Here is an 18,274-nt window from a genome sequence, read left to right on the forward strand (position 1 = left end):
CATGTTAGCCCTCTACTGCATGACTTTTTAATTTTTGGGGAAAAAAATATTTCTCCCTATTTTGGGGGAGCTTTAGGGTCCCTAATAATATATCAATCATAAAATTTGACACCCTGCCCCCCCCCAAACAGATATTGGTTTGTTGCTTCAAGGCAACACTGTGCGACAAGGGTAGTCAAACACCAAGTTATTCTATAATAAGTTTTATAAGTACAACAAGGATGAACAAATAAATAAGCAACAAATAAACAATGTAAACATTTCACAGAACAATGAAACACCAAAATACATCCAACATTTGACCCTAACCCCACGCACATGCACGCACACACGTTGTGTTTCCATCTCTTTTGGGGACATTACATTAACTTACATTCATTTCCTGGAAACTTATCCTGACCCTACCCATCACAAGTCCCTGCCTGAACCTAATCCTAACCCTGACCTTATCCGAAACCTAACCTTACCCTGACCCTGACTCTCAGCCTTCACCATAAAATTGAATGATTTACCTTGCAATTTGTCCCCATAAAGTAGGCGAGACCTCACAATGTGAGTGTGTAAACAAATTTGTGTCCCCACAACAATAAGTAATACACGACCACACACACACACACACTAACACACACACAGACACAGTTACTTTACCAGCTGACCCCTGAGCTCCTAAGTGTCCGTCAAACCTGATTCAGGGACCCACTCCTCTACTTCACTGTCACTCTATGATAGCTCACTGTCCTCACTTTCTGAGGACAGAAAGTGCACATTCCCTTGGTTTCCTTCCATAAAAGGTTTTTACGTCCATGTCCTGTAATTATGAGTAGATTGTAAAGTAAAACACATTGACTATGATCATATAAATGCACACAAACACATCTCTACACACATATGCTAATGCATTATATTGCCTGAAAAAAATTAGGCTAACTGCACAGTGTTGCCTTGAGGCAACGAATGAAAATTAACAGTTTTACTGTATAAATAAATTTAAAAAAGTAGAACAAACAATCAAATATGTTTCTTAACATATTCATGCACATACAAGTATTTTTATATACATTTATTTCACTATAAACATGTAAAATAGTGATCTTTATCTTGCCTCCTAATGGAGATGTCTCTCATGGAGTGCAGCTTGTAGAAAGGGGTCTTCCCCGCCCCCCCCAAAAAAAGTCACACCACCTTCAACTCATCATTTTATTGGAAAGATAGGTGCCTGGTAGCATTATTTGAGAAAAAATGTAAAATATATATATATATATATTTTGTTTGTTTGAAGGGCCAGTGTAAGGCATGAAAATGTGGTTTGTTGCCTCAGGGCAAAGCTATGCAGTAGAGGGTTAATATAAGCCACATAATATCTCGTTAAAATATCAAGTCGTTCCATTTGTAGTTTGTCCTCACCGGGACACCGTAAACGCGTTAAAATAACGCGGTGCCGTGTGGGTATTACATGGTATGTGTTTTTAGCTGCGAATACACAGACAGTCGACAATCCCTGCTAATATGTGAGCTTTAGAACACAGAATGTGTAGCCTTGCTTAAATCAATAATTTACTGTGTGCGGTTATCTTTCTGTTGTTTTGATAAGACCCGCCACAGACCATGGAGTGTCTTTTTTACGCGTTTAGCATATGCACAGTAAAACTAGGCTACGATGCTAACGTAGCTTCCCTAAAGGACAGAAATGCACTTTAGTTAACTAAAGCTGCTGTACAGTTAAGCAATACTGCGTGAAGCATGAATGAACCTTGGTTTTAATGCAGTAATCATTTAATATTTATCTTCTTTAAGTCAGAGGAATAAAAAGCTGTTCTTTGTTTTCGACTGTAACGCTAAGTGTGTTGATTAACTGACTGAAAAGCTCGGGTAGCTGTAGCGACTGAGACAATGGACGAAAGTGCCGAAACTGCTGAAAACGACGACATTGTCATCATCGTGGAAAACGAGGCAGAAAGTTTACCAGCGGAAGAAGAGAGACTGAAACAGCAAGCCACATTCGGGCTCATGGATACGTGTCCTGTCTGCAAGTTGAGCTTTCACAACAGGGAGCCCAAACTCCTGCCGTGTCTCCACTCCTTCTGCAAGAGGTGCCTACCTGCCCCCTTCATGAGTGCCGAACCAAGACGCGACACCCAGGGCCAAGTTGACAACAGCAAGTCATGTGAGGAAAATTGGCTCACAGATAAAGTTTGTCTGTGATAAGCAAACCATGACGTTTTGATTATGTGTGGGCTATTCCACATCAATTCCCCCAAATTACTGTGTAGTCATGTAATGTTAGATTTATCGGGAGGCGCACAGTGGGTTAGGTGGAAGGTTACTGCATGGAGTTAAAAGGGGTCTAGTCTAAATCGGGCATTAGTATGGAGTGGAACAGTCCATGTCCATAAAGGAGAGCAGTTTTCTGTGATCTTTTGTCCCTTATTGACTCACGGCAGGAGTTATTGACTCAACTCCTGCTGTCTCTCCACTCCAGCCTCTAGACTCTGGCCAATGATGTTAAAAGGTTGGTTGGTCCTGCTGTCATCTCTAGGACTGAGAACTGTCCCTGCTCCCCCAAACATGCGCACATACACTGAAATGGATAACAGCTACTACAGATTGATAGATAATCTCCAGCATTATGCTGCACACTTTAATATGTCTTAAAGATACGAGAGTTTGAAAATTGCAACAAAAAAGTTCCAAGTTTATCGTGATACTCCAAAAAATAAATAAACACAATAAACAAGTGATAGAAAAATATGAATATTTTTAAAATTCATTTTAGGAAAGTAGGGAAGAACATTATCACAAGTTTTGGAAATGTTACTACTAGAGACAAAGTCTATTTAGAAAAGTCTAATTGAAATTGTTTTTTTTTTTTTTTAAGTATCACAATAAACTTCATGGTATAAATACACCTCATATGTTTTAACATATCTGATTTTTAAATTTCAGCCCCCTATATTTGAAATGGCTCTTTCTGCAAGCCTTAAAAGATAAAAATGCAATCATTACTATTAAATTTTTTTAATATATATATATATATATATATATATATATATATATATATAGTGCTTAACTAATTTATTAGCCCACCACCCAATGTAAAGTTTATGCCACAGCTGCCGTAAATTAACAGTAGTGATAATTACCAAAATCATTTTTTTATCTTTCTGTAATGGTTAATCCACCAGAATGCGTACGCTCTTTACTCAAAATTATATTGTTATTGCTGAAATATAATTTTTCTTGTTATGGATGAATTTTCAAATTGACTGTTTTACAAAAACAGGCATTATTATTATTTTATTTAGATGCCAAATCACAGCTATTTGCTTACGTTCCTGAGCAGAAAAATTTGTTTTAGCTATGCTTGATTTATTTCTGACTCCTTAGAAGTCCACTGTGTCATCTCAATTTCTCTGGAGCAGTTTCAAACTGTTCTTTCTGTTTTTGAAACAGGCTTAATTAGCGCTGATCATACGACCTTTACAATCAGTTGATTTAAAAGAGTCTTCATTACAGTATTATTTAGACGTCATATAGATCTCATGCAGTTCTGCATTATCCTGTAAATAAAGGTAGAAAATCAAGAGTAGAACCAGACTGTCTGAAATGGAGTGTTTAGAGCAGTCTGAGGGATGAGCTTTGTTTTAAGCGGCCGTGTTTCGTATGGTGTTTTTTGAGCTAATATCTTTAGTAATGTCTGTGTTCACTCCAGTGGTGGGCATTCGATGTCCAGTATGCAGACAAGAGTGCTGGGAGATGGATGTGCTGGACAATTTCTTTGTAAAGGATTCTGCCGAGGTGCCAAGCAGCACTGTGGAGAAAACCACGCAGGTTAGTCGTTGAGCTTATAACCTGAGCTGTTCCTTTCCCTGAGCTTTGATTTTATTGTGATACCACATTCCTGTAACTACACAACTGATTTTATTTTTACCCTTCCATTGGTTTTTTGTCTTTAAAGGTGTGCATGAGCTGTGATGACAACACAGAGGCAACAGGTTACTGTGTGGAGTGCGTGGAGTTTCTGTGTGTCACGTGCATTGAGGCACACCAGAGGGTTAAGTTTACCAGGGACCACACCATACGCCAGAAGGAGGAGATGTCTCCAGGTATTTTCTTTCCAGGAAAGATACCTGTTTTTCCTGTAATTATTAACACGGTGATTCTTCTCTGTGACATTCCTGATCCGTGACGTTACGCTTCCCTCCTTGTTTATATACCAGATGCTGTCAGCCTATCCACACAGAGACCCGTCTTTTGTGACATCCACAAGCAGGAACCGCTGAAGCTGTTTTGTGAGACTTGTGACCGACTTACCTGCCGAGACTGTCAGCTCCTTAAGCACAAGGATCACAAGTATGGAGAATGTATTTCTCTATTCACAGTAGGTTTATAGCTGTTTAAGACAATGGTGTTGCAGCACAATTAAGTGCATTGTGGGTAAGCCTGCCACAGCTTTTAAACACACAATTTTTCCATGTTGTGATGTTTGATAACAGGTGTCTGGTTTGATGAGGTGCCACGTTGCTGTCAAAAATAAAATTATATTGGTTATGTCATGGTGCTGTTGACTCTGGCCAGGAATAATGGCAATACATGAATTCACATGATGGACTCAAAAAATAAGAGTTTTTATTTGTACCTGATTATTCATGCTTAACCATCTTTGTGTTTAGCTACCAGTTTTTAGAGGATGCATACAGAAACCACAGGCAGTGTCTCGAGACCATGACGCAGCAGCTGCAAGAGAAAAGAAAAGCCATCGAGGAAGTATCCAGCTGCATCAACGGCGGGTAAATTTACCCTGCACAGCTGGAGCTTGATCAGAGAACCTGTTTTAGCTCCACTGCAGATATAAAGCGTTTTTGCCATAAAAAAATATTGAAGTGGAAAATTGAGCTGTATGAATTTAGGATTTTGGTTTTAATTAAATTAAAAGGGATTTCCACTTGATTTATATTCTTGGATTCCACTCCAGTAGCTTTACATGACTTGCTGTTTCAAGTCATCTTTATTTAACTTTTCCTGGGCCTCAATGCGGACTCTCAGTTGATCTGCTTTCTAAAATTAGCAGTTCCCCTTTAAACCATCCTTCCTTTGATTGGCTGCGCTTTGTAAACAGCAGTTGGGTGGGGCCGCTGTGCTCACAGCCAGCTCTGTGTGCTTGAGATGGCCATATTAACAACATCCACCTGCGTAGAGTCAAGAGTAGAAAACACTGTTTAAATCTGGAGCTTATGGCTACAGGGAATTCTGGCATACACGATGACCTGATCATTTAAAATTAACATGTGGAAAAGAAAAAGCATAATAAAGTCCCTTAAAAATTAGACTGAAATAAAATCCAGATTAATGTGAGCATTATATGAATTTCACTTCACAGACTGCAGCAAGTTGAGGAAAATCGGAAAGCTGTAACTAATGAAATAAAGAAGTCCATCTGTAACTTGATAATGGAGATCAACAGGAAGGGAAAGATTCTGGTTAACCAGCTTGAGGTACGTGTGACCTGATTTCTTTAGGTGTAGTGATGTTTGGGTTTCTTTTAATTTTTATTTTATTTTTTTAAAATAAACTTACACATTTCCCCCCAGGCTTTAACTAAGGACCACGAGTTGGGTTTGAAAAAGCAGCAGGAAGAAGTCAACTCTCTAGGCAGGCACCTAGACCACGTCATTAGCTTCACCAAATGGGCCACAGCTAGCCACAGCGGGACAGCTCTGCTCTACTGCAAGAGACTGGTGTGTAACTTTTAGCATCAAGCAGCAATGTGGATTACTGTACACTATAAAGTACATTGTAGCTATTACTTGTTTTTGTAATTTTTCTAATATGTAATATTATCTGCAAAACTTGGTAATCTCAGTGACCTTAAAACGTCCCTGTCTTTTTCTCCTCTTCCTAGATCCTTTACCAGATCCATTATCTGATGAGAGCACACTGCAGTCCCTCCATCGTCCCTCAGAGCTCAGTTCGATTCCAGTGTCGCTCCGGTTTCTGGGCTACAAATGTAGACCTCGGTAAGGCTGTCAGCTGCTCACATGTATAAGAGGCAATGTATACTGATGGTATCATGTGGGCCCTAAAAATTCAAATCCATTTTTATAGTGCCCGATCTCCACACTTTATAACATGAGGCAAAGACCCTACAGTAGAAAGGTTATGACTAGGTTGTTCTATGGTCAAGCATTTGATAACAGAAATAACTCCAAATTTTATGTGTACCTTTGCTCATTAGTGTTATTTATTCAACAAATTTACTGATGCTTTTTTTTTGTATGTTTTTAAAAGTTCAAATTCAATTATGCTTATCAGTGCTGAAAGTGATTGTTATAAATTTTATGCATTTACAGCTATGGTAATCATAGAACCTTCATCTCACATTTATTTTCATATTTGATGATGATGATCATGAATGAATGGTCCTAATTCTTGAAAATCGTTTGCTCCCTTTCTTTAAAAACCAGATAACGTGCCAAAGACATTAAGATAGTCAGTTATAGTATGTCGTATTTAATTACTGTCAGCTGCCTGACAACAACAGAGCAACTAGTGTACAGATTCAACCTTTTAGGATTTACTTACCTGGATGATTGAGCATACATCAAGACAACTGGTTAAAAAATAAATGTGGAGATGTGGCTGTAAATATATTTTATAAAAGTCTCTGCACAGCTTAAGCATATAAGGACAAAAACACAAATGTAATGACCTGCAAACCCCACACTCAAAACTGGAGAATTTTTAGGTTGTGTAAATGTTGCACAAGATTAACATTGTTGTATTGAGTCATTTGTTATCTTGCTGATGCACATGCATGAACCTACATCAGTTGTGGTCAGAAGTTTACATAGACTCACTATGGGCATGAATGTACTGGTAATTTTTGGTTTTGATGATTTCTTTGAACTGTTCTTTTTGCAGGATGCAATGATTCGTACAGCATCCATCTTTAACGATTTAGGGAAAAAAGAATTGGGCGCACAAGTTTGAATTTATTCTGGATTTTCTCTGAACTACACTGGGCATAGATACAGACTTAAATACATATAAACACCCCCCACTAACATTTGGTTAAATGTCCCTTAAGAAGTTGCACCTCAACCAGAAGCTTGAACAAGTTTCTGGCGTAATTCTGGCTGGATATTTGACAACTGTTTTTGGCAAAATTGTTATATGTCGTTTAAATTGGTTCATTTCATGGCACAGGGCCCGGCCTTTAGGCATAGTACACAAATTTTCAGTATAGTTGAGGCTTTGGGAAGCTTAAGGCTAGCCTGCTTTATCCATTTCAGATTTGGAATGGCTTGTTTGGGATGATTGTCCTGTTGGAGCACCCAGCTATTTCAGCCGTTTAGCTGATGATCAGAGTTGAAGTTGATGAATTTGTAGGAAAGTCCAACTCCTTTGGTATTCTAACCAATCTGTACAATAAACCAGTAACACTGACAGCAAAACAGTCCCAGAGCATCATGCTGCAACCACCATGCTTGACAAGTGCTGCAGTGTTCTTTGCTGTGAAAGCCTTATCTTTACTAGTCCAAACATACGCCTTGTTTTTGAGGCCAATTAGATAAAACTTTGCCTCGTCTGACCATAAACGTCTCCCCAGAAAGCGTCCAAGTTGTCCACATGGACAGCTGCAAGTTTCAGTTGAGCCTGAAGGTGTCGATTTTGGAGGAGAGGTTTCTTTCTTGGTCATCACCCTCTCAGTCCATGGCAATGTTAAAGTCATTTCACTGTGGACAGTGATGCTTATATTCCAGCAGTTTCCAGTTTATGACAGTCCTAAGCCTCGATGGGTCATGATAACCATATGTAAATTTCTGACCACTACTGTAACTCCCACACCCACTTTCTCACATGTCTTTGACTGATTAAATATTTTTTAAACCACAACTTTTCAGTTTATCTGACCATCAGCACATAAGAGCTGCCTCAGTCACGCCATCATCCAATCTGAGAAATGGTGACATTAGTCTGATGTTCAGACTGTTGTCATATTGAGTCATTTTGTATCCTACTGATTAACATTCATGGACTTCTTTGGGTTATTTAGGTTCCATATTTTGGGGATGGTGGCATAAACTGCATGAAATAAAATAAAATAAAAATAAATTAAAAAAAACAATAGTTCTGCGTCTTCGGTTAATGTAGTAGTTTGTCTTTTTTGGGGCAGGTTCCCTGGTAGTAGAAAGAGGCCCCAGTAGGCCACCGATCACCAACCACCAGACAGGTCCCAGAGCAGAAGCACCCACTGGAGCTCTTTCACTTTCAACTCAGCAGCGACAGAGCACACTCGCTCAGCTCCAGATGCAGGTAAAGGGATCTTTCAAGCTGTCCTTGGCTACCTAAGAATGAAATGTAGTCATAGATATTCTTACTGGACTTTTCTACATACTGTAGCCTTTTAATCTTGCCGACTACTCCTTTGATCAAGGTTGACAAGCTTTCCCAACAGCACCCCAGGGGGCCCCCTCCTAACCCGTGGTCCTGGCACCAAAATGTCAGGCTACCTGGCCCCCCACCACCAACCAGACCTATCCATGGAGGTTCCTCTCCCTCTCAAGGTGTCCCCAACATGGTACAGCAAGGACGCAGGTATGGAAGTTCCCACCCCAACCCTCGAAGCCCCACATCATCTCTGCTTAACAACATGAGCTTCCCAGCTGCTCAGGTACGTCAGGTTGTGAGGTTTTGTTAAATTTAAGTACATCAGTGTTTGTTTTTCCTTTACTAAATGAAACAGTGGGACAAATTGATGCCTTTTTTCTTTCTTTTTTTAATCTTTAAGTCTTTTAAGTGTTCTTTGAACTTGTCTTTTCTACATATAGTCTTTGAGAGATCTGATCCATACCTCCAGCTTCCCCCCTAAACCTACAGATGGGTCACAGGGTGTTTCCCGCTTTCCACAGCCTCTCACGTCTGGAGCAGCTACACAGATGTCACTGCACCAGGTTTGTAGGACCGTTATCATAAAGATTTTCGGTCTGACACAACATGAGTCCAGAAAGTGAAAGCATTTGCTGATAACTGAACTTTGTTTGGCGTTGTTTCCTTTAGAGATGCCTACCAGAGTCATCTTTCCTCAAGAGGAGTGAACCTGGTGGATCGGTCCCCTCCATCACTGTCTCTGTACCCAAACCCAATTTCCCTCCTATTCTAGCTTCAGCAACTGCTGACAAAACAACCATGCTTAATCACATGGCAGGTCATTATCTGTTCATTGATCTTTTCATTTACAAAAAATGGCTTTTAAGGTCTGAAGTTGAGTTAAAAGCTCCATTTTGGGATTGATTTTCAAATAAATAAAAAAAATTGCCTCCTTTTAAAGGTCGAGGGAGGCAGAATTCCCCCATGGCAAAACCATCATCTTCAGACAGAAGCACAGGGTAAGAAGTGAGCAGAGCATCTGTCACAGTGCTACTTAATCCTGTAGTTTATTATTGTGATCATGGATTAACTGTGAAATGTATAGCAGACTTTTTTTTTCTTTAAAAAAAAATCAAACACTGCTCTGTGGGAATCTGTATTGAAGGACGACTTCTTGGAAGCAGACTGCCGAGACACCATCAGCTCCTGCATTAAAGCGACGAAGGAGAACCTCTCCGGGTCCTGTTATTGTCATAAAGGACGAACCTGAGGACGACGACGAAGTCCGTTTCGTAAGAGTGGCATTTATAAACTTAGGATATTTACAGATTTGCCATTTTGATCCAAATGTATCATTCCTAAAACTTATTAAAAATTGATCTTTGACATATTACCGGCCCATTTTCAAAAAAGGTGGTTATTCTTTTTGAAATATAAACCGTCTGTGGATAAGAGACAAAGCTGAGAATCAACACCGAATGCTTGTGACTACACAGTATTATAAATACAGTGTATAGTTATACAGTATACAAACAGGCAAATCTGTAGTGAAAATCACTGCATCTGATTGACAACTCACTGAAAACTATTGTTGGCATCCAGACAATGCAAAGGTTAAGTCTTGCATGCAATGAAAATATAAGTAAATAATATAGCAGTCAGGCTATAATAACTCAAGCCTAACTGCTCATCACTGCTTTTACCTTTTGAAGTTCAGGCTCTGGCTGCCGGGCTGGGTTCAGCATATACTCAGATTTAACATAGCTTTGTGTTAGCATGCCATTTGTGGAGCTGCTTGTAGAGACTGAGTTTTGTTAGCAGTATTAAACAGTTGTATCTGTTCTGCATGCAGCTTGCATTTCACCTTTCATACACTAAAAATAAAAGTAATGCCTATATATCCGCTGCAGACCGTTGCACTTCATCTGACTTTAGCGCAAATGGGCAGGAAGGAAAAAGCTTTGTATTTGCCTAGAGTGCAGATAACTGGAGAACCTTTTGCAATGCCAGTAAGAAAATAATTGTAAATTTTGCATAATTACTGAATCTAGTACATTATTGCATTACTGAAAATGTAAAGTGATTACAATAACTTGTTACTTTGGTATGTGCAACACTCAACTCAACTGAGCAGTAACCTCGATCTCCTTGATGCCAGCTTATTCTGACAAAACTGATATACAGCAGCAGCGTTTAAGCTACCAGTTTATGCACACATCCCTGCTTGGAAACTTGTCATGTTTTAAAAGATCAAGAATTGAAATTCATTTCCAGAAGTCTTCTGTCCTGAATAGAGAAAGCATTCAGCTCACCATTGGAGAAAAGTTCAAATTCCAAAATGTGTGACAGTACAGAGAAGCATAATGCTCAGACATGTGAATGCACCAATGTGGTTTTTATTTTTTTAGGACTTCCTAATTTTAGCAAGACAATCCTAAAACGCATTCTGCTCATATTACAACAGCATGGCTCCAAAGTAAACGTTGGAGGCGTTAAACTGGCCTATCAGCAGTCCAGACCTATCATCCATTGGAAAATCTTTGGCAAAAATGGCCTGAACTTATTGAGCATTTATCAAATAACTATGAGAAAACATTACTGCTCTCAAAAACACAGCTGGTGGTCTCACTTCCCAAACACAAAGGAGCTGGGATGTAGTATTAGTACAGTAGTAGTGGTGATTTTGGCAGCATGTTGCTTGCATCAAATTTAAAATGTTTTCATTTTTAACCCTTATCTGTAAAAGACTGATGGGGTATTGTGAGCATCCAAGTTTGTGAATGCCAGAACTTGAGAAAAAGGCGACATAGGATTATTGCATCTGCTAGGAGGCTGAGGGATACCACTGGCTTCCGCCGCTATTTTACATTAGTTCAGCCTCAAAATCATTGCTCCTTTTTCACTCTCTCACACCTACAGGTGCAGTCCAGCGTCGGCTCTAGCCTGCCAGATAGCAGCACTGGAGCACAGTCTAAGCCCCGGCAGCTGCAGAAGGGCTCCCCACCAGCACCACCCCCTGGATTAGACTCCAAAGACAGGCGTCCTCAGCCCCAATCGCAGCCAGAGTCTGAAAAGAGAGCTGAGCCAGAAGAAGATCCTAATGAGGACTGGTGCGCTGTCTGTCAGAACGGAGGAGAACTGCTCTGCTGCGACAAGTGTCCCAAAGTTTTTCATCTGGCCTGTCACATTCCCACTCTGAATGAATCCCCCAGGTGAGAGACGCCTTTTTGGGATCATGCATAGACACACATGAATAAACAAGAGGTGGACAGGGTGCATGAGGAGGAGTGCATTTCATCCCTAAAACCTCTGTTAGACTATTTCAGCTGGTCTGAACATTGTGTAGTTGAAATGGTTATTGCCTGTAATAGTTGTTGTATATAAAGCATATTGGACCATCAACATCATAATAAAATACTTTTTTTTTTTTTTAAACATTCTGAAATAAAAAAAAAAATTCTGTACCTTCCACCTTTTTATCTTTATAGAATAATTGTAGAAATTGGTCTTAAATCCCTTCTCTGTTTGGCATTGATGACGTCTAAAATCTCTGTTGAGCGCATGGTTATTATTCTTAGTCTGTGCAGGCTGCTCTATGCAGATAAAATGTTAATCTTATTCAGCAACAGGTGTCCAATCATTGGGCGTTTCCTAACTGCTTTTCTTCACCGTACATCTTTCCTCAGCGGCGAGTGGTTCTGTTCATTCTGCCGAGACCTTGTCTCTCCCGAGATGGAGTACGACTGTGACAGCAAGGATGCCCCCATCTCTGAAAAGTTTCTACCTGTTGACAGAAGGGTATGCTAATCAAGCTGCCATTTACATTTATGTCCACGAATTAGTTTCAGTCCTTCAGCCTGCACCCTCTGTTTTACAACTGAAAAGATTTTAGTTTGAGTTTCTAGTGCATTGTATCATAGTTTCTTTTCTTTTTAGTACATACTGGAAAAACGAAAGGTCTGACTTGCCATGAAAAACATGTCTTACAACAGCGGTCCCCAACCTTTTTTGCACCATGGACTGGTTTATGTCTGACAATATTTTCACGGACCGGCCTTTAAGGTGTCGCGGATAAATAAAATGAAATAAAACCAGTACCGGTACCAAAAAAACAGAAGATGAATTCATAACACACAGGAAAAGACCCAGGGAAATTGAGTTAATGATAAAAATTATTTAAAAAAATAACGATTAAAACCCTGAAAACCATAAATTTCACACCCGAGCCTAAATTCTTGCGGCCCGGTACCGAACGACGCACGGACCGGTACCAGTCCGTGACCCGGGGGTTGGGGACCGCTGTCTTACAACTATAATTTGGTTATTTAACAGCAGCAGGTCAGGTTGGATTTAAAAAGAGCATCAAAAAAGTCTGAGCCTGTTAAGTCTCATTGGGGATAGATTTCCTGCTCTGTGGGGGGAAAATGGTTAAATGACTTCAGAACAGCATTTCATAATGTTCTCATGTCCCTGAAGCGACATTGTTGCTGTTCATAGGGACAGCAACAATGTTGCTTCTGAACCCAAAGTTATGTAAGATCTCTCTGGTCTCTATCATTTAAAATCAATGAAACTGCATTCTAAAGAGGAGAGGGGACAGGCCAGTGCACTGTTGGTGCAGCAGCTAATATCTGCAATGGTATTGTGGTATATTAGTGCTAATGGCTCAGGTTAAAATCACAGACGTGAAAGCTGAACAACTTTATCAGGCAAACATCTCCAAACACAGTCAACCTAAATGGGTATCACTGTCAACATTGCCTACTTTATTCATAAAACACTTTAAAAAACATCTAGCACTGACCAAAGTGTGAACATAAAATAAAAGGTAGAAATACAAAGAATATATGAAGAATAGTAAACGATATAGAACATCTACATCAGAAAGACAATAAAATCCAAATAAAAATGTGAAGAAAGACTTTACAGCAGGAATATGGAACATACAGAGTGTTAAAGAAGAAGCAATGCAACTAAGGCTACGTTCACACTGCAGGCGTTAGCGCATCAAATCCGATTTTTTTGACCCTATGCGACCCATATCCGATCATGGTATGACAGTGTGAACGGCACAAATCCGATATTTTCAAATCCGATCTGGGTCACTTTCGTATGTGCTACTGAATCCGTTACATATCCGATGTTTTAGAAAGCGACTGCTGTTTGAACGGTCATGTCGCATTAAATCCGTCTTTTACGTCACTAACACAAGACAGACGCCAATTATCAGCGCCGGAGAAGCGCCCGAGAAGACATCGCGAACGCTTCCTGGCCATCCCGTGTAGATGTCAGTGAAACTGTTTGGAAGACAACGTTGGAGAAGCGTGAACATTTTATTTGTACTGTATAATCTGCAGATTTTGACAGAAATCTGCAACTATCCTTTGAAGCACCGCTCCTCTCTAAAACAGCAATAAGTATAATTATTAGGTTATTTACATTATTATATAAATAACAAAATAACTTAAAGCAAAAATTGGGAAACGTAAAGTCTGAAGTCTTTATATTAAGGCCATCAGTCAAACAATATTGTTTGCTCTGAGTCTAAACAGAGCGCGTTGTGTGTGACGTCTTCTTTTGCGCATGCGGGCCGCTTTGAGGGTTCACACTAGAGCGCGTTTGCTGTCGCATTTTATTTGTAGTGTGAACGAGCAGACAAAAAAATCGGATTTGATCAAAAAATTGGAATTGGGCATTAAGACCTGCAGTGTGAACGTAGCCTAAGTGACAAACATGCCAAAGCTTATTTAAACTGTGATGTGATGCAGAATTTTTCTTTAATCAATATTTGATGTGTTGTCTTTGTACTTTTCAATTAAATTCTAAGATTTACATTTTTTTAAATCTAGAAATGTGAGAGGCTGCTCCTTCGTCTTTTCTGCAACGACTTCAGCACCGACTTCCAGCAGCCGGCTTCTCCTTCAGTAAGATGCATTCAATGTTCAGTCAAAACTTCTGTAGAGCATTCTGATAGGTTATTTATGTTATTTTATTTTAGATATGTTATTTTACTGTGCTATTATTTCAAGTAAAACGAGGCAAAAAAATCTTTTTTATTTTTATTTACTATAATAAGTGGGTTTTTATTCTCACTTTTGCTGATGTGTTACTTTTTTCTCGTGTACTTTTTAATTTTACTCATTCCACTCTCAGTAACTTTATATAAATTCTGTTGTAACTATCTTCTCATATGAAAGTGATTCATAACTTTTGAGAGAGTTTCACACAACACTTGGATTAGGTGCTCAACTTTTATTGTTCTTCTTCTAAACGTAGGAGACGAGACGGTACAAAGAACTTATAAAGACCCCGATGGATTTGTCAATAGTAAAGAGGAAGCTGGAGTCAAAGGCAAAAGACGGTGAAAGTTATGTCAGTCCTGAGGGCTTTGTTGCAGATGTCAGGCTCATATTTTTCAACTGTGCTAAGTATTACAAGGTTGGTCTGATTTTTGTATTTTTTTTTATTTTGTAAATGCCAGTCATGCTTTATTTAATTGATATTTCCTTTAACTGAAATTTTGTTTTTTACCAGCCAACCTCAGAGGTCGGCAGTGCGGGTTTGTACCTGGAGGACTATTTCGAGGAGCAGCTGAAGCTCATCTACCCAGACAGGGTCTTCCCCGGTGGGAGGGAAGAACAGATGATCCCCCCTTTAGAGGACGAGATAGACGAGGAAGAGGAGATGATGGAGGACGGTGCGGCTGACGTTAAAGATAAGCCACAAAGCCCTGCAGAAAAGGGGATCCCCCCAGTAGAGGAAGACACAGCTCCTCTAGAAGACAGAACAACACCAGCAGCAAAGGAAAAGTCGGACGCTGAAACGAGCGAGAAGATGACGGGCAAAGCGATAGCTGCCACAGAGGGAGGCGCACCTCCTGCAGACGAAGTAAAGCAGGAAAATGTTGCTGCTGTAAAACAGGCGGAAAGCTCTCCAGCAACTCAGAGCGACACAAAAGACGGAGTAGCTTCCAGCTCCACAAAAGAGGTGAAACCTCGGATTACTACGGACACAACAACAGAGCCACCTGAAGCTCCACAGGAGACGTCTGCTTCTGTGGACACAGCCAAGGAGAAGCGATAGATGGATGTACAGCAGATAGGAAGAGGAACTGTTGATAATGGATGAGTCCAGTCTTCCACAGAAGTGGCCCCAGTGGGGACCTACATTTGCTGCAATCATGCCTTTGTTTGTTTGTGTTTTGTAGGATGAATGTTGTTTTTACGATTGTATTTTTATTTATGTTTTATTTGATGGTAATGGTGCAGATTAGCATAGTTTATAGAGATTGCTCAGCTATTATTTATAGTTGGGCTTTTAATAGGAAAAGAACTGCTGTACTAAATGGGCTTTAGTAGCAGTTATGCTTTAGATCCACAGCAAAGATCTAAAAAGCTCTGTGTTCTTCTCTGAATGGACATTTGATATCTTGTAAAAGATTATATTCAGTGATGATGCCACTGAAAAGCACATAAATGACATTCTTTGTTCAATATGTACAGGTTATCAGTCGTCACGTTGCTCGTCACCTGTACAAAATAATGATGTATTTTGAAAGCAGCCAAAAATAAAAGTTTAAATTGGTAATGCATGTAGAATGTGTTAATGCTAACATTAGGCTTTTACCTTCATGATCAAATAATGTTAAAATGCAATAGCTTTGTTTTAGTATGGTATTAATGCTACGTATGCAACAAATAAGTACTGTAGTTTCTGTACAGAAGGAAGTCCCACATTGATTGCAGTCAAACCATCTCTTGTGTTTCCACTTTCCACAGAGCAGCATTCTGTTGTTGGTATTGAGAAAAAAATGCTTCAGATTTTAGTGGGCTCACTTCAGATAATTCAGAGACGTCAGAATCTGTCGTCATTGTCATGTTTTACAAATTGTGCTCTACAAGATGAGACTGGCTCAAAAACTGACACAACATCATTAGCATTAATATTCTCTCCTATATTGTTACTTTATTACTAATCAAGCATACTGTAAATAACTTAACAATGCTGAGCATAAAAATACCTGAATTTACAGTATTTGTAATAAACAGGGCTACATGAACATCTGGCTTGTGCTTGCGTCCCTCTGTGATAATCTGTTGGTTGTGATTTTAGAGTTCATGTTTTGGAGCTATGTACCTACTAGCCATTTGTCTACTGCAGTGTATGGAGAAGAGCATCTCTAAATCTACAAAAGGGACATATGGGCTGCAGCAGCAGAAGACCATGCTGGGTGCAACTCTGAAATGCGCGTGTTGTAGATTGTAATCGAATCTTTTATAAACCACCATCTTCATGCTAAGAAAATTGTTGTATCACTGGTTTAGATTGGTGATGGTGGTTTAATGGTGTGTTATTTTTTATTATTATTATTTTCTTGGCACACTTTGGATCCCCCGTTAATCATTCTGTCATTTAAACACAGCCTACCTGAGTGTTGTTGCTGCCCATGTCCATCTGATTAGACACCATGTTTCTAAGATTTTTAGGGCCGAGTACAGTGGGGTCAGTTTTATCTGAATTTATAAGCAAGAAGAGGATCGTCCACTCTTTAACAGAAACTTTGTATGTAATTTTCAAACTTGACCCAATCAATCACAAAGTAAAAGCAGACTGACTCTGTGTTATTCCCATCTTATTACATCAAAGTCGCTCTGAAAGTAGCAACTGACGAGTGGTTGCAGATCTGGTCACAGTCATCGAAGTAACCATTTCAAAGGCTTAGCCAGATTGTAAGTTCGTTATACACTGGGTCAATAGTTTTGGTCATGGTGCAATCTTCAACCACTATTTTCCCGACTGTAGCATTAAGTGGCCATTCTAGGAAAAGTTTTTGACCCTTCCAGATTAGCTTAATCTTTCAGTCCTTCAGGTTGCTCCACAAAATAGCACAGGCTGGTATATAGGACAGACTAAGACTCGGTTGGACCGTCTATACAAAGGATGGGCTATCTATACACCCGTTCGTGGTTTACCTTGGAAAACATGGCAGATAGTCACCCAAAAAAAGTAGAAAGACGGGTAGTAGAACGAACTGACAAAAGAAATGCAAGCACCAAAAGAAAACATGGTAATTGTAACATAAAAAAACCCAGAAAAAGACAGGACCAAAACTAACAGTCACATAAACCCTCCATAAGTCAACAATTTGTTATTTAACCGAAAAATCTATGAGGATTGCAAGTGTATTTGTTACAGTTTGGACAGAGTGGCTAATTTTAGTTTGGACACACTGGAATTATATCCATTTTACCCCTACTCTTAGTGAGAAAGCAAAGCAGATTTTTAAATTATTTGTAATCTTGATATTTGTTCTGAGATTTCTTGTTACATGTCATTTAGAATATTAGGAGACCCCATAGACCACTAGATGGGGCTTTTAAGTTGCCCTTCACCATGTGAATACTGTTTATATATTCATAAAGTAGTGATGGCATCTCACATACACAAAGTTTCCTTTTAATACATTTATACACCCTACTCTTTGTGTTTGAAATTAAAGCTGCGAGATTAAAGTCGCTTTTTGCTCTCCAACATTTAAAGCACACAGATACACATTGGCTTTAATTTCTCTCAGTACTCATTCTTCCTTGGCTGTGGTCATTTTGAACCCTGAAACCAATTTTTCCGATGATCACTTCCAAGTGGCCAAAAGATCAAAGAGGCCTCGCCTTAGAGGAATGCAAGGAAAATAAGCGTGGCTCTTATTTATAGGCACCTGGGGCCCAGCCAAAATGGTGGGCTCAATTAGTGGTAGAGCAGCATTTTAACTCATTTGATGGATGATGCTTTTAGTGTTGGTGTTGGGTGGCTATCACTTAATTTGCTGTAATTGATACCAAAAGTCCAGTAGCTGCATTGGTCAGCTGAATAAATGCAACCAGACAAATTTTCCCCTCTTCCACTTTCC

At 39.5% G+C, this 18,274-nt stretch overlaps 1 protein-coding gene across 4 annotated transcripts; it reads left to right on the forward strand.

The window, feature by feature from the left end:
- Nucleotides 1-1,405: 1,405 nt before the first annotated feature.
- On the forward strand, nt 1,406-16,426 carry trim24 (tripartite motif containing 24). Of its 4 annotated transcripts, none has more exons than XM_084909965.1 (19): nt 1,406-2,164; nt 3,710-3,828; nt 3,956-4,103; nt 4,218-4,350; nt 4,671-4,787; nt 5,378-5,492; nt 5,589-5,735; nt 5,900-6,014; nt 8,174-8,313; nt 8,435-8,671; nt 8,829-8,951; nt 9,058-9,205; nt 9,329-9,386; nt 9,533-9,659; nt 11,287-11,579; nt 12,054-12,165; nt 14,217-14,291; nt 14,644-14,805; nt 14,902-16,426. In XM_084909965.1, exons 1-19 carry the CDS (start codon nt 1,891-1,893, stop codon nt 15,448-15,450), a joined length of 3,192 nt encoding a protein of 1,063 aa, XP_084766091.1. In that variant the 5' UTR covers nt 1,406-1,890; the 3' UTR covers nt 15,451-16,426. The 4 variants fall into 4 exon arrangements, with proteins under 4 accessions (XP_084766091.1, XP_084766092.1, XP_084766093.1 ...); XM_084909966.1 differs by having other exon boundaries at nt 9,533-9,650; XM_084909967.1 differs by having other exon boundaries at nt 8,456-8,671.
- Nucleotides 16,427-18,274: the final 1,848 nt, after the last annotated feature.

The sequence above is a fragment of the Perissodus microlepis genome, chromosome 17, assembly GCF_051167445.1.
Source record: "Perissodus microlepis isolate ML-2025 ecotype Zambia chromosome 17, ASM5116744v1, whole genome shotgun sequence".
In the NCBI taxonomy this organism is placed as follows: Eukaryota; Metazoa; Chordata; class Actinopteri; order Cichliformes; family Cichlidae; genus Perissodus; species Perissodus microlepis.